This window comes from Hyaena hyaena, unplaced genomic scaffold (genome assembly GCF_003009895.1).
Source record: "Hyaena hyaena isolate Hyena2069 unplaced genomic scaffold, ASM300989v1 scaffold_211, whole genome shotgun sequence".
NCBI lineage: Eukaryota > Metazoa > Chordata > Mammalia > Carnivora > Hyaenidae > Hyaena > Hyaena hyaena.
In genome coordinates this window covers 718,048-739,189 of record NW_024080847.1, presented here as the reverse complement: position 1 = coordinate 739,189, position 21,142 = coordinate 718,048, and the positions used below count along the sequence as shown (strand labels likewise).

Here is a 21,142-nt window from a genome sequence, read left to right as displayed (position 1 = left end):
GGCCAACATTGGAACTTCAGGGCCAGCGCTCTTTGCCACCATGGTATTGCCCTCACATCTCTCCAGCACAGACAGAACCTGTCATAGGTGAGGGTAGGCTCCGCGGTCCAAGCCCCATCTCCTCATGGGTCCAATAACACCTAATTCTTTGCTCCTGCTTAGCACAGAATGGACAAAGCAACTAGTTTGTTGAGTGAATGAACTCCTGGCTGAGTGAGTGAGAGGTAGAAAGAATACAGGAGAGGGGGAAAGCTTCTGTTCTGGAGCTGTCCCTACCACCGATTAACTCCGAGCAAAGTCACTTCTCCCTGGGCCTCCCTGTAACCGCTTGGTAAGGGCCGCTTCAACCACGGTGCTCTGAGTCCAGATCCATAAGGTATCCTGCCTGTGACTCGGCTCCCCCTCCACCTGGTGGACAGTGGCCTAGGCACTTGGGGCCACATCTCCATGACGGGGGGGCCTCATTGTCTCCAGAAGGTTCTCTGTCTCCCGGGAGGGAAAGAGGCAGGTGAAGTAAAGGAGGAGTTCCTGAGCCACAGGATGAGGCCAAGCGGGCAGGGCTGGGCTTGAGGTCACTGCTGACCCCAGACAAGGGACTCAGTTGAGGAGCTGGCTGTGCACCACTCGGCCATCTGGTCCTGAGAAAAAGACAGACCCATGCCCCAGGGTGCTGCCGACGTCGGGGGCTGGCACGCGTCTCAAACATACTCAGAGGAGAGGGCTGTGTGGCCTTTGGAAGATGGCAGCCCATGTCAAGAGGGCCACACGGACCCGTGGACAGAGAAACCAAACGAGCCTCTGGGCACTGCCTCTGCCCCGGGCAGTCGGCCATGGCCACGCCCCTCCCGGCGTGACTACGCCCCTGGCTTTGGCCACGCCCCTCCCGGCTCAGCATCCTGGAGGAGTCCCCGCTTTAATGCCTGGGGCAGAGTCCGGCCCTGGCTCTAACGGGTGGGGCACTCCCCCTGAAACTGGGCCTCAGCCCCTCCCTGTCTCAACACCAGGGCAACGCCTAGCAGCTAAGATCATTGATCATCTCACTTACCCTGTTCACACAGGGTGCACGTCAGCCCCGTGGCTCAGTCAAACCGCTCTTTACAAACCATCACAGCCTAGTATATTGGAAAGTTATCCAGCAATAATTAGTTGCTGGGGAGGCTGGGGGCGGGGACACCATTCCAAGAATATTTATATTTATTTTCTTCCTTATACGTGTCTCTATTTCTCAGTTCTTAACAATGAACTTCTGTTTCCTTCGTACTTAAAAAAAAATCCAATACAATAGTTATTTTTTAAAAAAATATGAACTTGGGATGCCTGACTGGCTCAGTGGGTAGAGCATGCAACTTTTAAAAAAAATTTTTTTAATGATTATTTATTTTTGAGAGAGAGAGACAGAGCATGGGCAGAGGAGGTGCAGAGAGAGGGGAGACACAGAATCCGAAGCGGACTCCAGGCTCTGAGCTGTCAGCACAGACCCAGCTTGGGCTAGAACTCATGAACCATGAGATCATGACCTGAGCTGAAGTCTGACCCTTAACCAACTGAGCCACCCAGGTGCCCCTAGACTGACAATTTTAATTTAACCCCATGATCTCAAAAGAATCAAAGACGGTATCTGACACGCGGTCAGTGCTCAGTAAGTGTGCCCCTCATTTCCCTTCTGAGGGATGGTTTTCTTATTTGTAAAGTGGAGATTTCCCAATTCCCTTGGGTTTGTTAGGACACCAGAGGCCACCACATACCTAAGAGATCCTGCAGAGGTAGCACTCCAGAAAGGTGATTTCCCCTGGGCCCTCGTCAGGTCCTAACACAGCTCAGGGGTTCACAGTGGCCCAAGAACTTGGAGACTCTGCTCCAGATACAGCTGCCAGGGTGTCTCCTGAGTCAGGTCACCAAAAATCCCCTACTACTCTTGACTACAAACATTTCAGAGTTGAGCAGGAGGAAGGGTGGAAAACAGTCACTATTTGAGGGTAGGTTATCTTCCCCTTAAAGCTTTAGGGAGTCAGAGCCCCACTGAGGGCTTGGGGGGGACAGGGCTTGCTCCACTGATGGGTGCAAGCCCTACCCTCTCGGCCTCCTCATGCCTGGGACACACACATCCTCATGCCTGGGATTCCTCAAAATCCAGCCAAACCCCAAGGGTGGGTCACCAAGGCCTCGGCCGATGGGCACCACATGGTTGACCTTGGGTGTGGGCCAGCTCTGAGTCTTAGCCTCACAGTTGCGGAATGCAAGCCTCATCACCAGAGTGCCCCTGGAGCTCAGTTGGGGCGCCTCCAGATGGGGCGTGGAGCTGCAGAGGGTAAGGGAAATGACCTGACCCCCGAGTCAGGTTTAGAGTCGGCCATGACTGAGAGAACCACTGTTGACTGGGGGAGCAGGGGGATGGACCCCCAGAGTGAAAGCCACAGGGAAACCCGCTCCAGGTACCCAGGGCCCCCCGCTGGTGAATCCCAGCTAGTTGCTGCTTGGCTTCGAAGAGCAGTGTGAGGGTAGGGGGCGCTGGTCAGGGGCAGGAGGGAGAGGATCTAGAAGGGCAACTGTGTGTTCTCCACAGAGACGCTTCTCTCAAGTGGGGAGCCAGTGAGCATTTTATAAAAGAGCATGATTTCCTCCTCCACCCTGGCCTCTACCCTCGGCCGCAGCTCAAACTCCCTCCGTGGGTGCGGGGGGTGTCAGAGAAGAATCTCTACTAATGAGGCCATCTTTCCTCTGAACCTACCTGCTATCCCAGACTGCTCTTCGATGCAGGGCCCTGCCCTAGACTCTGTGCTATGGGGGCCCTGCTTTGGTTCTCTTCAGGAAGACACGTCCATGGGATCAAGCAGACAGGCCCTTGGGGTCCATACCACCCCCATCTTGAATTTGCTCCAGTCACAAAGGCCCCCCCACCCCGCCCCGCTTAAATGGCCCTTCTTGAGTCCACTTCTAGAGCTTCTACCCCAGTTAGTGCTCCTGAGTGCTGCCCAGGCAGGGGCCACACCTATTCCTGAGCCCATAAAGTGGCTGAGGGGGTGCTGTCTGTGGGGAGGACGGAGATGGAAAGGTTCAGGGTGAGTCCCTGAGGGAAGGAGCCAGGTGGGGAGAGGAGGCGGTAGGCTCCCATGGGCACGGGAGACTCCATGTGTACTCCCTCCCGTAGCCCCCCCACACACAAATAGCACTCCCTCACCTTGAAACTGTCCCAGCTAACATCAGACGCATGAATCAGTCAAAAACCAATAATGACCGCCCTGCTGGGCTCGCCCCGAAGAGCTCAAGCCCCAACCCCAAAAGGAACCTGGGCCTTGAGTTCAGAGATGAGCTGAAAGAGGGTGGAGTGGAAAGCAGAAATCCAGCTGACTTCCAGGTGCAGGGGAAGAGGGGAGAGGGATCCAGAAGAGCCGGAGCTTCCTTCCTCCCCCCCCCCCCCGCCCCCCAGCCCAGCCTGACAGCTCCCAGGGCATAGCCAGGCCTGCCTGACTCACAGGGTGGGGTGACCCAGGGAGCTCTCACCGCCCGGGGCACCCCTGGGGACCTGCCCAGCCAGTTTCCCTCTATTTGCCACACTGACATTTAATTTTTAATTCCTTGTATGCGTCACCCTGGGGTGGTTTGATTCAGACGAGGGGAGGGCAAGAGGGAGCCCCAGAGAGAAGGACATGCTTCCCGCTACTGGCTGTCTGATCAGCTCAGCTCTGGAAAGCTTGGGCACCGTTCTGGTTCGAGCCCTGGGTCTGGCCTCCCCTCAGGGGTAGCAGTCAGGGGACACAAAGGATCCTTCCTCCACTCAGCCCAGGCCCGTGGGGGTGTGGACAGGACTGGATTGGGGGGGTCCAGTCCTGGACTGGATTGGCTCAGGTCCCATTTCTGCCTCTACTGAGCTGTGTAACCTACGCAGGGCCCTCCCCTCCCCAGGCCTCAGTTTTCTCTTTTTTAAAAAAACATTTAATTAATTAACTTATTTTTTAGAGATGGAGAGCGAGCAGAGGAGGGGCAGAGAGAGAGAGGGAGACAGAATCCAAAACAGGCTCCAGGCTCTGAGCTGTCAGCACAGACCCTGATGCGGGGCTTGAACCCATGAACAAGAGATCACGACCTGAGCTAAAGTCGGATGCTCAACTGACTGAGCCACCCAGGTGACCTAGGTTTTCTCATTCTGATGAGTGCCAAGGTCCTCCCCAGTTCTGGGGTTTGGTGATTTTTTTTTTTTTTTTTTTTGAGACACAGAGAGTGAGCGCAAATGCAGGAGGGGAATACAGAGACCGAGAGAGAGAGAGAATCCCAGGCAGGCTCCACACTGTTAGCACAGAGCCCAGTGTGGAGCCAGAACAAACGAACTATGAGATCATGACCTGAGCCGAGGTCGGACACTTAATGGACTGAGCCCCCCAGGTGCCCCTGAAGTTTGGTGATTCTGACCCAGCTAGCTCAGGGCAATCAGAGCCAGAAGCGTGGTGGCTGGAAGACCCACCCCTTTTGAACAGTAGAAGCGGAGCTCAACCAGTGGTCCACGTGTTGTGAGGGGCCTGGCTTCTTGTGGGGGGCCTCTTGCATCTCCATTAGGAGTTACTTTAACACAGCAAGTCATGGTGGGGGAGCCCCCGAAGGACCATGTGTATGTATAACCCCTATTAACGGGTGAGGAGCCAGAGGCCCAGGGAGAGGCAGGGCTTGGCCCTCAGCCACCCTGCAGCCCGGTGGCGGAGCCCAGACCAGTGTTGCCAGCTACTCGAGGATCACTTGGGTCCCATCCCAGTCACCCAGGGATCCGGAGGTGCTTTTCATAGCTGGCCTTTGGCTGCCAGCTGCCTGAGAAAGTATTCCTTCGTTCTCGGCCCTTCCACCTCAAGTAGAGTGAGGGAGCTCCAGGAAGAGCTTGGGCCTTGCTTGGCCTGTCACCTGGTTTCTCTGCCTCGCGCCTCCCCTGCCCAGGGGTAGCCCGGCCTGGGAGGTGCTCCCTGAGTATGGGAAGGGAGGCTAGGGAGGGGTGAGGCCCGCCTGGCCAGGCCAGTGTCAGGCCGAGCTCCCCACCCACCTCTGCCTGGCGGGGCTGTGGGGGCAGGCTGTGCATGCGTGTGCATCTGTGTGTGAACCCCACACCCCCAGGGACCTCTGTCCTCCTGTTTCTCATTCTCGAAGCCTCCTGTCCCAGCTGGAGGAAAGCAGAGGACTGGCTCAGAGCCTAAGGGAGGGAAGTTGGGTGCCCCTCAATCCAGGAGCAGATGATGAAAGATGTTGAGGCTGTTCTGTTATCTTGTGACCTGAATCAGGAGCACCGGGATGTCCCCAGGTTACAAGCCCTCAGGTCAAGAGGTCCCAATCTAAAGGTTCATCATATGTGGGCTTCCTGGGGCCCGACAGGGGCCTCTTCTGAAATTGTAAGCAGAATTGCAGATATGTGGCCCATAGCCTGGTCTCCAGCCCACCCGAGGCCTCCAGGGAGTCGGTGACCCCAAAGAGGCAAGAGCCCATGGTGTCCAGCAGGCCCCAGAGAGGCAGGCAGGGGAGGGATGTAGGTGCATCTGCAGACTGGTGTTGGGAGAGGAGAAAAAAACTTCTAGATTGTGAGTGGAGGGGAGAATAGGATGCCCTGAATAGAACTTGAATCCTGGAGCCCCGCTGTGGGGCTCCATATCTCAGCTTGGCCACTCATGAGCTGTGTGACCCTAAGCAAGTTACTTGCCCATTCTGCTCTCCAATTCTCCATCTGTAAAATGGGAATTAATAACAGCGCCTTCCTGTTAGGTTGGCTCTGTTGACTCCGTTAACACACCTGAGGCACTTGGAACGATGCCTGGCACACACTAAGTGCTCCGTGCGGGTTGGCCACGATTACGTGGCCATGGGACCTTCAGCTGGGACTCAAGGGGAGGAATGAACTTCCACTTTTGGGGTTGAATTCTTGCCTCTGTGAAACGAGGCTGGTGTGGGCCCGATGAGACCTTTTCTGTCGTCAATTCATGCCTTTCATTCTCTTGTCCTCACCAGCAAGGGGGTGTGGATTTGCTGGGGAGACCCCCCCACCCCGCCCCCCGCCCATCTCCTGATTGACTTAGGCTTGCCTGGAGGACTGGCCCCTAGAACGCAGTCTTGGATCTCCGGGCCTGACCAGCCAGCCAAGCCCACTCCAGGGTCTCCCCCTCCTCCTGCCCTCCATCAACTCCCCCACCCCACCCCCCACCAGCCTTCCGCTCAGCTGGGGTAGTTCCCTCCCTCCCGCCAGGGCCCAAACGAGAAGAGAGGCGGGCAGAAAGGCTGGGACACACCCTTATTAGTGAAGGGGCTGGAAGTGGGTGGGCCGGGTAGAGGATTTCAGCCAATCAGAACAAACTGAGTGCTCAGCATGTACTAACCCCTTAATGGCTGGAGCCACTCAAGGGCAACAGCCGTTAATTTCAGTATTTTAACAATCAGCCCTGGGCCCACACCACCGTAATTCTGAGTATGTGTCTTGCGGCTAGGTGAGGGGAGAGGATCTAATTCACCGTCAGCAACGGAAAATCCCAAAATTATTTCATCTGCATTTATGGAGGCAATGACCTCTGTAAACAGTTTTATGCATCTCTGGAAACATAGAGGCTGACTCATTTGCTTTATACCTTTTTGTTGGTGGTGTTGCACTTGCTATATTTGTCTGTAACGTCCACACGTTGCAGAAAATAAATTACCTAAAGTTGTATTCCCAGAGGTCTGTGTGCTCAGCCCTCCACATACAGGCGTTGGGGATGCAGCAAGGAGGATATAAGATGCGGTCTCTCCCATTGAGAGTCTCAGGGTCGGGTTGGTGAGGTTGCACAAAACCAAAAAAATCAGGTGATGGAGAGAGAGGTAGCTGGCCAGGAAATGTTAGCGATCAGATGCCTTATTAGTCTCCGTGGCAGGAATCCTCATGGTCCCCGGTGGTAATATCCTAACCAGGAGCCAGGCCTGACAGACAGGAGTGAACCTCGAATACATGGGGGGCTGACTGTTTAGACTCTAGACCTGGGCTGCCTCTGGCCACAGAGAAATGTCACTAGTCAGAACTGGGATGCACATATTCTTTTTTTTTTTAGGTTTATTTATTTTGTTTTTGTTTTTTTTTAATTTTTTTTTTAATATTTTTTATTTATTTCTAGGAGAGAGAGAGAGACACCGTGAGCAAGGGAGGGTCAGAGAGAGAGGGAGTCACAGACTGAAACAGGCTCCAGGCTCTGAGCCGGCAGTCAGCACAGAGCCCGACGCGGGGCTCGAACCCACGAACCGCGAGATCATGACCCAAGTGAAAGTCTGACGCTTAACCGACTAAGCCACCCAGGCGCCCCTATTTATTTATTTTGAAAGAGAGAGTGTGCATGAGCCAGGGAGGGGCAGAGAGAGAGAATCCCAAGCAGGTTCCACGCTGAGAGCAAAGAGCCTGACGTAGACCTCGAACTCACAAACCGTGAGATCATGCCCTGAGGGGAAACCAAGAGTGGTGGCTTAACTGAGCCACCCACCCAGGTTCCCCATGTTCTAAGTGCAGTACATCAGGACAAAGACTTAGTGCAAAAAAAATGAACGTAAAACATCTCAGTAGTATTTGTTAACACCAATTAAATGTTGACATGATGATCTTTTGAATATATTGGATTAAGTAAAATATATTATTAAAATGAATCTTGCTTATTTCCTTTTACTTTCAGTGCAGCTGCTAGAAAATTTAAAATGACCTATGGGGCTCGCGTTTTATTTCTATTGGACAGTGCTGCTCTCCACTGTCCCAGAAAACCCAGGAATGTGTATCACAGCAAATAAAAACAGGCAGCAGTTATTTGGAATCTATCTCCCTTAACAAAAAAAAAAAAAAAGAAGAAGAAGAAGAAGAAAAAGAAAAAGAGCCCAATCACGGCTCCAGAAGGGATTTTTTAGTTTCCTGCGATTTCAGACCCACAAACAATTCTCTCCCAAATGCCCTTCTCCCAAGGGTCACTGCTATTTGTCCTTTAAGACAGCTCAGGTGTTCCCTCTTCCAGGAAGTCCTCCTGACCACCCCTTTGGCTGGATTGGCTGCCTGTTCTCTGACCTATGTTCCAACAGTCTGTTTACTCATTCGTGTCCTTCCCTGAGAGCTGTTAGGGCCGGCTCGGTCATCTCTGCATGCCTCCATCCAACGCACTGGCTCCCACGCAGCAGGCAGTGGTCGATGCTTGCAGAACATGAATACGAATCCTGCTTAGCTAGAGGTACCCGTTGCTGAGTTGCTGCTGCACACAAGTTCCCCATAACCTCTCCTTGGGTTTCAACAGGGGGTGAGCAGACCCACCCGCCCCAATCTCAGCCTTCCTGTCATGAATCTCAGCCACGCCTCCTCCCAGGAGCCACCCTGGGTTGGCAGCAGGAAGGAAGAGAATGGACAGAGCACGAAGCTGATGTCCACTTGGATCAGGGCAGGTGGGGCTGCCTCGCCTGTGGCAGCCGAGACGGCCCGTCCAGAGCAGACCCCCACACCCCCACACCCCCACAGCCCAGCGCAGAACCCTACTCACCAGTGGGAGGAAGGTCAGCAGGGGCCGAACTCTGGGCCGAGCTTTCAGTGTGGCTGTCCCCGACTCACTCACAGAGTCAAACCGATTGTCTCCATAATAGATCCCACCTGGAGGAGACAAGTGCAGCGTGAGCTGGAGATCAAAGGCATGTGGGACAACTGAGTCAGCCTGCCCCGCAGTTCCGAGGGCTGAGAGCCAGGGCCTGCGCTTGGCCCATCTGACTCAGCCCGGCGCCTCTTACGTAACAAGATCCTGCCGGTGGGGTGGGTGCTAATGGGGCCACAGGAAGGCAGGTTGGGATGGACTCCGGGGAGCCTTTTCTTGGGGTGTCCTGCAGCGAGCATTCCCAGCTTTCAGTCCCCAGCAGCACGTCCCTGCTGACCCCCCTCTGCAGCTCCTGAATCTACACCTCCACAAGCTGTCCCCATTTTAGGGGCCCCAAGAACATGGCCAATGCCCCAGCCAAAGCTTATCACTGAGCGAGAGAGGAACACAAGGTGGCTTTTCTCTCAAGTGTTTGAACTTCTAATCTGGAACAAGCAGAGCAGGTAAGGTCACCTGCTGTCCCCAGAGGCCCCAGCAACCCACCTTCTGGACTCTTCTCACACAAGATTTCCTTAAGCCCCCAAACCACCGAGGGCAGGGCAGAAAGAGGGGGACAGTAGGGCGCATGTGACCTAGTACAAATCCCAGCTCGGCCACTCTCTGGCAGTGGTGTTTAAGCTCTCTGGGCCTCAGTTTTCCTATCTGTACAATGGGAGTGATGTTAGTGCCAATCTTACAGGACTGTTATGAGGAGTTATTGTGGACAATAGATAGTAAGTGTTCAACAAACACGGTGCCTTCCCCTGTAGAAAGACAACGTAAAGAACTTTCTCTTCCTCTAGTTTCCGGGTCTGTGTTCTGGGCTGTTTCTACAGTAGTGGGGAGGGTGTGAGAGGCCCTTCATACTTTCTCAACCAATCTTCCTCATGACCCTTCATGCTCATCAACAAGGATTTCACATCCTGTCCCAGGTTCACACTGTCACCTCCTAGAAGCAGGGGTCCCTGTGGACCCCCTACTCTGTTGGTCATGGGCAAGGAATGCTGTCACCCATTTAACGGGGCACCATTTCTGTTCCTTTCATAGCCAAAGGGAACAGAGAAGAAAGGTCAAAATCCTGAGCAACCAGAATCCTGTAACTGGAACATTGAACAAATCGTGATTACTTTTCCCTTTGCATGTGACTTTAGGAACAAATTGCAAGAAAGCCAAAAGATTTATTCAAGAAAGACTGGGCTTCTCAGGAGGGGGTCCCGAGATCAGCCTACATTCACCCCAGATTCCAACACCTAGAGCCATAGCCTTGTCTCTATGTGAGGATCTGGGTTTTGAATGTGACATAAAGCCTCTTGAGAACTGGGACTGGATGCAGAGCCCTCTGGATGCCATCCTATCCAGCAGAGAGCGGCTGGTACACTCAAGGTTCTCCACGTCCTAACAGGGGCCAAAATGGTGAGTTCTCTGTGCGCTCCGCATGCACGTCACAGAAACACCGGTTCCCAGAAATGCCCTGCCCCGAGCCCTCCAGGCAGACATAGCTGTCTATTCCCGACCAGGCTCCCCACCTGAGACCCGAGATCAAGACACCAGGGAGCAGGTGGGGGAAGAAGAGGAGAGATAAGTGTGCAGATGTGGCCCAATCAGAAACCGCAGAAGTAGAGATAATGGGAAAACTCAACAGCCACCACTAAAGCCCGCCTGATTCTCTCTGGCTTCCGAGAATATGGGTGTTGCCACTAGGATCTCCTGGGACATTCCCTAGATAGCTCTGTGTGGACACCAAAATCCTAAATTCCACGTGTGTGACATGGCTGCCAGGCTGACTGTCTAGCCCCGTGTCAAGCTCTGTGCTGCTGGCGATTCTGTGTCTCATCCTCTCTCTGCACTTATGTTCTGTTTCTCTCTGTCTCTCAAAAATAAATGTAAAAAAATTTTTTAAATAAAAACATAATACTAGGTAAAACTTATTAAGCAATTTTATTTATTTTTTTAAATGTTTTTATTTTTGAGAGAGAGAGAGAGAGACGGAGAGAGAGAGAGAATGAGCAGGGGAGGGGTAGAGAGAGGGTGACAGGGAAATCCCAAGCAGGCTCTGCACCCAGCCCGATGCGGGGCCTGAACCCACAAACCGTGAGATCATGACCTGAGCTAAAACCAAGAGTCAGATGCTTAACCAACAGAGCCTCCCAGGCGCCCCTTACTGAACAATCTTAATGGGCCTGGCACTGTTCTAAGTGTATTGCACATTATTAATTCATTCAATTTTTTTTTTTAATTTTTTTTATTTATTTCTAGGAGAGAGAAAGACAGCGTGAGCAGGGGAGGGTCAGAGAGAGAGGGAGACATAGACTCCGAAAGAGGCTCCAGGCTCTGAGCTGGCAGTCAGCACAGAGCCTGACGCGGGGCTCGAACCCACGAACCGTGAGATCATGACGTAAGCAAAAGCCGGACGCTCAACTGACTAAGCCACCCAGGCGCCCCTCATTCATTCAATTTTAAAAACAGTTCCATGCAATTGGTACAATCCTCACCCCCATTTAACAGGTGAGGAAACTGGGCCATAGAGAGGTCTAATAACTTGCCCAAAGCCTCACAGTAAGTGGTGAAGCGGGGGTTTCGGTTCCAGGGCTGATCTCTGAACAGTTCCATGCACCGCTTCCAGAGTGGGGAATCCTAATCCTGCAGGTACTGGGTGTGGATGGGAGGATGGACTGTAAGGGGCAGGGGGCTATGTGACGGTAAGGGGGGCTTGGCTGTTACCAGGGAGCAGCTCGGGGGTGGGGCAGGAGCTGAAGCAGTCTGCCCCCCGCCATGCCCAGCCCAGGGCAGAGCCCAATCCGACCCCCACGCGGGCTCTGGCACAGACGCTCAAACCAGCTCATAGATTCCATGGCTCTAACGCCACCTCACAGATCCCATGACTCAGCCCTGACCGGGAGGCACTGTTGGCTCTGTCTGGGGTTGTTTTCAGCAGGGGGATCCCTTTCTAAAAATACAGTTATTTTCTGGAAAACGGATCAGAGGCAAGTGCTGGACTGGGGCGCTTCTTGGAAATCCACGTGGCTTCCCCAGTTCTCAGAAGTGTGCCTGGGGTTCAGGGTGGGACGTGTGGTGACAGAAGCAGAGTGCGTGGTGTGATGTGGCAAAGACTCCACCGGCCACTGCCAGCTTTGAAGATGGAAGGGGCCGCAAGCCAAGGAATGCAGGCGGCCTCTCGAAGCTGGAAAGACTGAGAAGACAGGCTCCCCTCCACAACCTCCAGGAAGGAACAGAGCCTTGCAGACACTTTAATGTTAGCCCAGGGAGGGGCGCCTGGGGGGCTCAGCCAGTTAGGCGTCTGACATCAGCTCCACGCATGATCTCGCGGTTTGTGGGTTCGAGCCCCGTGTCGGGCTCTGTGCTGACAGCTCAGAGCCTGGAGCCTGCTTCGGATTCTATGTCTCCCTCTCTCTCTGCCCCTCCCCTGCTTGCACTCTGTCATTATCTCTCTCAAAAATAATGAACATTAAAAAAAAAAAAAAAGAATGTTAGCAGGGAGACCACTGTCAGACTTCTGACTTACAGAACTTAAGATAATCAATGTATGTTGTTTTAAGAAAAAAAAAAGGGGGGGTTTGTGGCTAGAATCGGACAGACTTTCCCTGGCCCTTCATACCTGGGCTCAGTTCCTGCCTGGTAAAGGCACGCCAGCAGGTGAAGCCAGAGTGGCCACCACCATGAGCTAGGTCCTCCACGAGTTCAAGGTCAGGGCTAGGACTTTCCAAGCCTCAAGATCAAGGTCCAAACTAAAAAGAAGGACAATAGAGTCCAGCTTGGGGGATTTTCCTATGGAAGTAAAGGAACTCGGCTCTAACCACAGCATCGGGGATGCTCGAGTGGGCTTTCCTGAGAAGCAGCCCCTTCCTCCATTGACCAGATAGAGGGCCAGGCCACCTCTTCAAGAAGGAAGGGAAAGCGACGAGGTGAAGGGAGTCTGAAAGAGGAGGCTGGACGACTTGTCCTCTGAGGACACGATGAACGTGCTCAATAAGAAAAGATGCCATCCTAGTGTCTTGTCCACACTGAAACCTGGAAGCTCCCTCTGTCTGTCTTTTTACTCGATTCCCCTTGGGGACCGCGGAGGTCACAGCCCGGAGACACACCTGAGGAACATCCCAGCGGGACTCAGAAGCCAGGGAAGTGGAGAGAGCCATTATGGAAGCTTCCAGAGAAAGGGGGCACCTTTGGGAAACCCCGGGAGCAATTCCAGTAGCCAGGAAGCCTTGCGGGACCCTGGGAGCAGGGTTCTGAGCAGAGCCTGAGGCCCAGGTGGACCACAGCCCTGTCCAGATACAAACACGCCTCTGCGTCTGGCAAACTCCTCTGAAGAGACTGGAGTGATAAAGGAGGAAATTCCCCTCTGCCTCCAGGGCCCGAACTCCATCATTAAAACAGTCCCAGCTTCCCACCAAATGAAAGCCTCTCTCTAACAGGATTGTACACAGGATCCCTTTGCATTTGGTTACATTTCTCTCTCACAGATTGACGGGAAACAAAGGCAGCTTTTCATCTACACTTCCTCAAGGATTTGAGTTCACATAAAAACCGCCCAATATCCAAAAACCTGGTTCAAAAATAACTCTTGGTGGCCACACCTGTTTCAGCAGGAAGAGTTCCCCTCAGACATCAGCCTGGGGACGGCAGCTCCCCTCTCCATAGCCCCCCCCAGGAGACTCCCACCCTGTTGTTGGGTCGAAGGAAATTTACATTGTGGCTGAGGCTGCCTGGGCTCCGAGGAGGCCAAGGCAAGGCAAGGAGACACTCAGGCCACAGCTCCTCAGCTGGGAGGGAAGGCAGGGTGGTGTGGGGTCCAGGCTGCGGGGTTAGTGCCCAGCTGAACAGGAGTCCGGCCCCTGCTCCATCACTTATTAACTGTGGGGTCCTGGTCATGCTACTCAGGCTCTCTGAGGTAGCTTCCTCATCTCTGCAAATGTGAGTAATGGTTCCCCCCGGCTGGGCTGCGGTGAGGCTGAATGACAGATGAGCGGTGTAACAGGCTGGCACAGCGCCTAGCAGATCATTTCTGCTCAGTAACTGAGAGCCGCCTGTCACCATCATCATCGTCGTCACCATTGCTATCATCATCACCATCGCTATGATCATTGCACTCCCTCTGCCCGACCTTAGCTGCCTCTACCAAGGCATTGGCTCTGAGCTTGAATCAGGTTGTATCTCTGGCAAATTAAGGGTAAATACCTGTATCCATGGGTGACAGCCACGGAGAGGGTGGCCCTTCGCTCTCTCGTTGAGAACTCTGAGTCCAGACATTTGGGGTTGCTCTTTGCATATGGAAGACCCAGAGTGGGTGGGGCTGGCTCAAGGTCATAGAGCATAGTGGTGCCAGGACCCAAGCAAGGTGCCTGACTTGTAGCACTAGGCTCCGGGCCCAAATGATGCAGCGCTTTACATATGCACATGGCTTTCTGCCTCTCCTCAAACTGGTTCTCATCGTGTGTGTGTGCGCGCGCGCGCGTGTGCGTGTGCACGCGTGTGTGCACACACACTCAGCGGGATAGAGGTGGGGTGGCCAGCTTTGGGGAAGCTGTGGGCTGAGCACAGCTGCTGCCTCCCTCCCATCCCTCCTTTTCTTCCCTTCTTGCCCAAAGGAGCAGACTCTCACTGGCTCTTTGGCATGTTTTTGCTCACAGAGCTCAGGGTTGAGAGCCAGGTAAAATGGCCTTCCTTCCCTGGCCCCAAAGCTGCCCAGAGATCTCGATGGAGGTAAGGTTTGGGACCACCATTCCGCTCTTTCCCCAAATCCCAGATAAGTCCAAACTACAGAGAAAATTAATAAAACTGCAAGTGTCTAACATCTATTAAGTATGTCTTACAAGCTAGGCATGATTCTACATTCCCATTCAAAAGCCTTGGGGGAGGCGCTCTTATGATTCCCATTTTGTGGATGAGAAAACTGAGGTTCAGAGAGGTTCAGTCCCTGCCTGAAGTCCCACAGCTGGTGAGCAAAAGGTGCGAGGATTCAAGCACAGGCAGCCTGACTCTAGAATCCCTCTGGACACAGCCAGTACAGCAGGAAAATAATGCAGGGATCCAGCAATCTTTTGCCTCTGTCTCCTGTTTCCCAGAGGTTCAAAATGCAGTGCCCCTAGAGGAAATAAAGGGACCTAGGTACCAGATCTGGGGTCACATCACAGCTCCCCCATGTATTACCAGAGGACTTCTGAGCACTTTCTCAGCCTGTTTACCCAACTGTCAAATGGGGATCATTACTCCTATGTTGCAGGAAGCCTCCCAAATCAGAGGAGGGAAAGGAGCTGCAGAAGAGGAAGGCTGGGGTGATGGTGTGTGGCTCCAAATTGCCAGGAGCCCCCAGATGGCCCCGAGAATACTGGCCACGGGTCTAATCCCAGAGATTTATGAAGGGTGCGGGCTGTGGCTGAGGGCGTTTGTTGCTTTGCCACAGAATAATCCAGAACTCCAAAACAGACCCCCCTCCACCCCACTGAAGTGAGGTATCTGATCCTTGGCCACGAAGGACCTCCAGCCTTTCAGGGAAGCAACAGGTGGGCCCCACAAATGTAACCCACAAATGACGTTAATGAGGCCCTTCCTTGCTAATTAACAGGTCCACGTGACAGGAGCCTGAAAAGGCCAGTCTGTCCCAGCAAGTCCCAGCAGGCCTGACCCAGGCACCAGAGAGAGGCCTATGTCCAAGGGCAGTGGGGACGCAGAAGGTTGGGCTGGGCTGGAGCAGGAAGCCACAGGCAGAGGAGGGGGGTCAGAGAGGGAGGGGCCTTGGGGATGGGGGCCTGGAGAGGGCGGCACCTCGGCGGCCTGGGGACTTACTGGAAATGCAGTCCCCTCATCCTGAACCTATCGCGTCAGAATCCGATCTTAACAAGGTCCCAGACGACTGGATGCGCTTTCCTATTTGAGCTGCCCTGAGCTGAAATGACTTTGTGTCATTTAACCTATCTGAGCTTTCTGTTTTTCCTCAACTGAGAAAACAGAGGTAGTGTTTCGCATAGCGCCTGCTTCAGTAAATAACTGATGATAATAATAACGATGACATTATTGTTATTGTTACTAATTCACTGGCTGGGAGAGAAGGGGCCCCTGTGGCTGGTCTGCCGTGGTCAAGGGAGGGCCGGGCTTTCTGGAGTTGAACCACAGGGACAAGAGGAGCTTATATAATGGGCGTGTGTGTGTGTGTGTGTGTGTGTGTGTGTGTGCGTGCGCGCGCACACGTGCGCCCTGACCTGCCAGCAAACTACAGCAAGCCTCCAGGGGACGGGAGTAAACAACAGTCTCCTTCACACCCCTGCAAGGCGCAGGTCAGCTCTCAAGTCAGCTCTCGGGTGCCTGGTGCCAGCCTGACCCAGGCAGGAAATATGTACTCAGCTCCTGGGGTTCATGGCTTCCTACCTTTTAGTCTGGCCTGAGACACAAGGTCAGGGGGCCCCAGAGGGATGTTGGAATCCGCAGCCACGGGAGGGAGCATTAGGGTTCTCTGGACAAGGAGCTGGCTGCTGTCCCTCCACATTTATTTAGACCTGCAGAAAGTCCTAAGGGGAAAGAGAGGAGCCGCGCCCCACCTACGGAAGGAAACCCCACAAATCTCATGTCTCCCTGTACAAAATGAACGACCCGAGAGCTGGTGAAAAATCCAGACCCTGGGCCCCTTGGCCCAGCAGTTCTGACTCCGTGTGCCTGAGTAGGACCCCAGGAACCTGCGTTTTAAACAAGTGTCCTATGTGGTTGTGACAAAAGCAATTTACATTCAAAGGAACAAAGCAAGAAATAGAGTCCTCCAGCAAACAGGATGACCCATTGCTGGCGTGGGGTGGGGTGGGGTGGGGAATAAAGAAGCTTGGCTAATTAATCCAAGAGGTAAGGGAGGTCAGATAGCCTTCTTTCTGGCTGGACCCTAATCAAGGGATTTGCAAAGATCCACATCTCTGCTGTCTCGCTATCTCCTGCACTTAAAACAAAATTGTGTGGCCTTTAAAGGTCCCCGTTGGGCTGGAGGGGAGGCTGGAGGCTTAATTAGCACTGCATTTGCATTAAGTGAAACTCTCTTTTGGTAGTTATTAGAATATATGTTAAGGAAACTGTTTAAAGAAAAACATACCGGTCACCACCTTCACGTGACTGTTTGCATTTTACCCCCTGAACCCAGCCTACCCTTCTGCAAACAGGTTTTCACATGGCTGTAGTCACAGAGCAACTACTTACTCCTTAATCCTCTCGCATACCTCCACACTGGGTCTCCATTCCACCGGCTCTTTAAGGCCGAATGCTGTGAGCACTTCAGAGAATGTTACAGACTCAGGGACACTATAGAAGACTAATCCCACGCCCTTTGAGACCCTGAGATGGCCACTTGCTTCATGCTTCAGTTTCCTCTGGTCTACAGCAGTATTCGGAAGAGGTGCTGAAGCAGGCACCGGCAGGAAATACTCAGGGTCGGAATGACCTGATAATAATAAATCATGCAGTAGTCATCTTTTTTTTTTCTGTAAAGACCCAGCTAGTAAATATATTTTTGGCTTTGTGACCCATCCCGTGTCTGCTGCGGCTACTCAACAATACTATTGTAGCATGAAAGCAGACAGACAATATGTAAATGATGGGCGTGACCGGCTGTTTTAATAAAACTTTATTTATGAAAAAAAAAACAGGCCATGGACCAGATTTGAGCCAGGGCTATAATTTGCCAGTCTTTGCTTTAGGGCTTTTCTTTTTAAGGTCTTCCAAGCACTGCCGTGTACAAACCTCAAGCAGCCATTCTGTAGACAGTCTGGACATCATCCCCATTTCACAGAAGAAAAAACCGAGGCCCAGGGAGTGGTTAGCCCTCACTGTAGAGACAGAAGCAGGACTCTAGGGCAGGTCACGTATCTCCATCCTATCAAGGAATCCTTGACACTGGCCCCTGCTTGTCCCCACTCTAAATACATGTCCTGTTCAGCAGGGAAGAGGACCTTGGCCACACCCTGGGGAACACCCCCGGAAACACTGGGGAGCCATCCTGCTGGGTGCACGTTGCTTTCCACCCCTTCTGCATGCAGGGTGCAACCAGGCTGAGTCAGCTGGAGGCCCTGCTCCACCCTGGGGATGGGAGGAGCTGCCCCCCTGCACTCCAGCCCTGCCTAGGCTGGTGAAGGCCGGGCACAATGCCCCCCCCCTTCTCTCACCAGCGCGACCCATCCCCACCAGCAGCCTGAGCCGTGCAGGCAAAAACAGAGGGAAGTGTCTGAGGCATTTCTGAGGTCTCCCCTTAGGAGAGGAGTGGAGTGGGCGAGGGGTGGCGTGAAACATGGTCCCTGGTTCCCGGCAGGTGCCCCTCAAGTCAAATTCACCCTTGAATCACCTCCCATTAAGTAAATTCAGCAAGCTGACTAAGAGTGTGGTCTCTGGGGCCCAACCTCAACAGCGGGGTTCAAATGTTGGCTCTGCCTCGTGAGGGAAGTTTTGGGGTAATCGAAGTGTTCTCAAACCCAGTTGTGGTGATGGTTGCACAACTCAGAAAATCTTCTGATAATCACTGACTTGTACACTTAAGAAAATCCTGGCTCAGCCATGTACAGCTGTGTGATCTTGGGCATGTTACTTAACCCTGCTGTGCCTTCGTCTCCCCATCTGACAAACAGGAATTATAGTACCTGCGTCATCGACGAGATGGGGAGTCCTAGATGAGGGTCTGACAAGTCAACAGCGTAAGGACTTTAGAATGGTACCTTGCGCCTAACAAGGGGTCAGTGTTTGCGACACAGGCTTGGAGAGGTGGTAGTAAGTTCCTGAGCTGTGGCTCCAAACCGCTTGGCCCCTTCTAGCCTCCGCTCCTGCTGCTTGTGCCGCAAAATGCTGGGTGCCCTTCCCACAACCTCTGAGCTCAAATGCTAGTTCCAATCAGAGGTCATCTCTCTTCCCTGTTCCTAGGTACCTAATAACTGTTTTTATAGCAAAGACTCAGGGCTAAACGGCATATGGTTAGCTCTGTTTACTCCCTGGTGTGAGATCCTTGGGCCAGAAAGAGGTGATATCTTGTTTGTCCCGTTCCTGTCCAGGTGTCTTGCGTCTCAGCTATGACAACCTGGGTGCTGAACCGAATCCAACAGCGGGGGCCCAGGCTATCACGCCCTCTGTGGGTTGTGGTACAGTAACCATAAAGGTCAGCGAAGGTAACGGGGGTAACAATGAAGGCAGGTGAGCTACAGTGGTCATCGGTGGTGGTCTTTGGACCCAGAGGCTCAGCTCATACACAAGAAGTGAGTTCCTGTCCCCAAAACACTGGTTTCCCCTCAGTTATAGGGGATGCAAATCGCAAAAAGATGCAAAGATAAGGTGACCCACAGCCAGAGCCCCTGGGCTGGGCTGGCATAGTGTTTTCCGGTGTCTGCAGAGGTATAGCACCCCAACTCAAGGGTTCAGGGGGGCTAGCAATCAGGAGGGACTTCTTGGCCTCCACTGTCCCATTTTGGGCTCCTGGGTCTGAGCCCATAGACAACCCCAGGCTCCGGGCCGACCTGGTAAGAGCCTGTGACCCCAGAAAGCGCCTCTGGTGTCTTGCACAGACTGGTGTCTGGCGAGCCGTGGCTTCTGTTGATTTTTCCTGCGCCTCCCCTGTGCAAAGTCCAGAATTTCAGCGCCCAGAGAGCAGCCCCCTCTCTTTGCCTATGACCTGGGCCGGGAGAGGAAGAGAGGAAGCAGAAACGGTGAGGGCTAAAGGGACAGCTGTAGGGGACACTTCTGACTCAACAGCGCTGCCAGGGCTTGGGTAGGCGCTGCAAACCCCAGGAAGCCTTTCTGACGGCAACAACACGGACCTAACTTCCACCGAGGTGGCGGAAAGATCACCTCGGAACAGGGGCTAGTGTCTGCTGCGACAGGCAAGCTCCTCGCTCCTTCTCCGCACCTCTGCCCCGCGGGCCCTTTCCCAGGACAGCCAGGCCCCGCCGCCTCCCCTTCCCGGCAGCACCTATCGGCCCGGCCGCAGGTTGCAACGTGTTCCTCCCCTCGGCGCGGAGCCGCGTCTCCCGCCCTTCCCGCCGCGCGGGCCGCCTCCCGGCCCGCGGGCCACCACCCGGGGCGCGCTTACCGAAGTCCCGGATCCCCTCCTCCGGGGCCTCCTGGGTGAAAATCCAGGGGGGGTTGGTGGCGTAGAGGGAGGTGCTGGGGGGGTTGGCGTGCTTCTTGCCGAAGAGTTTGCTGAAGGTGCCCTGCACCGTCTGGTTCTTTTTCATGCTGCCTCGGGTCCGGCGGCGCCGGGAAGGACCTTCCCTCCCCCTCGGCCTGCCCCGTCCCGGATCGAACTCCGCACCGTCCCCCCCAGGGGCCTCTACCAGGCCATGTCCGCCGCCGGGTTCCCGGCCCCGCGCACCCGCGACAGGTGCTGCGGGCGCCGCCGCTCGCCTGGAAATGCGAGCTACCTGGACAGGTAAGAGGCTGCGGCTGAGACCCGGCCCCGCCCCGCCGCCGCCGCTGCAGCGGCCGCCCCGCCGCCCAACTCCCCCGGCCGCATTCCTGCCCGCCTTCTTCTACAACAGGCCATTGTTGGCACGGCCCGGTGGGCTGGGGACCTCGCCCAGCCCACGCCCAGCCTGGAAGACGAGCCGCCGGCCTCCCCCATGTCCCCTCCTGGCCCTCCTCCTCCACCCCTTTTCTTCCCGGGGAAGGGAGGAGGCGGGCAGGTTTCCAGCTGCTAAAGAGATTCGTGACCACGGTCAATGTGGGTGCCCAACGCTGGGGAAATGGCTGGCCAAAGCCAACAGGTTGGAAGGTCTCTCAGGCTCCTCCAGAATGTGGGCCCTGAGCCTTCGACGGATGTAAGGAAGCGCCCATCAGAAAAAAGATAAAGGGGGGAGGGGAAGCAATGGACAAGTATCCGTATCTGATGACAAAGGTGAAAAAAATATCCACAGTGACCCAGCTCCAAAGAGAATTGGAAGACGACTAAATCTTGGTACTTTTTGTATGCGCCTTTTTGGGTGGCGCCGGGGTAGTTCAGTCGGTTGAGTGTCTGTCTTGATCTCTGCTCAGGGCGTGATTCTAGGGTCTTGAGTTCGAATCTTCCCTAGGGACTCTGCGCTGATAGCTCAGATGCTCTCTTTCCTTCTCTCTCAGCCCCTCCCCAACTTGCGAATGCTCACTTGAGGAGGCGCACTCTCTCTCTCTCAAAATAAATACGTTTCAAAATTATTTTTTTCTTTTCTATGAAGTTAAATGAATATAATTTTTTAAATGTTTTTTAAATTGATTTCTGAGAGAGAGACAGCGTGAGCAGGGGAGGGTCAGAGAGAGAGGGAGACACAGAATCTGAAGCAGGCTCCAGGCTCTGAGCTGTCAGCACAGAGCCCGACGCGGGCCTCGAACCCATGAACTGTGAGATCATGACCTGAGCCAAAGTCAGAGGCTTAACCGACTGAGCCACCCAGGCGCCCCGGTGAATATAATTTTTAAAAACTCAAGGTGAGTTAAGTCAACAGAGGTTTTTAAAACTCAGGGTGGGGGGCGCCTGGGTGGCTCAGTTGGTTAGACGTCCGACTTCAGCTCGGGTCATGATCTCGCGGTTCGTGGGTTCGAGCCCCGCGTCGGGCTCTGCG

At 54.0% G+C, this 21,142-nt stretch overlaps 2 protein-coding genes across 4 annotated transcripts in view; one reads left to right on the top strand and one right to left on the bottom strand.

Annotated features, from left to right (window-relative positions):
* CUNH6orf132 (chromosome unknown C6orf132 homolog) overlaps positions 1 to 19,969 on the bottom strand; it is a 33,537-nt gene extending 13,568 nt beyond the window's left edge. Inside the window, exons 1-2 of the mRNA XM_039242670.1 lie at positions 19,639 to 19,969; positions 8,496 to 8,602 (exon numbers count right to left, since the gene is read on the bottom strand). Of these exons, the coding sequence (XP_039098601.1) occupies positions 8,496 to 8,602; positions 19,639 to 19,783 (252 nt within the window). The 5' untranslated portion in view covers positions 19,784 to 19,969. The remainder of the gene's footprint in view (positions 1 to 8,495; positions 8,603 to 19,638) is intronic.
* The window catches only part of GUCA1ANB (GUCA1A neighbor), a 65,955-nt gene that overhangs the window by 28,163 nt on the left and 16,650 nt on the right, over positions 1 to 21,142 (top strand). The gene's annotated exons all lie outside the window — the stretch shown is intronic.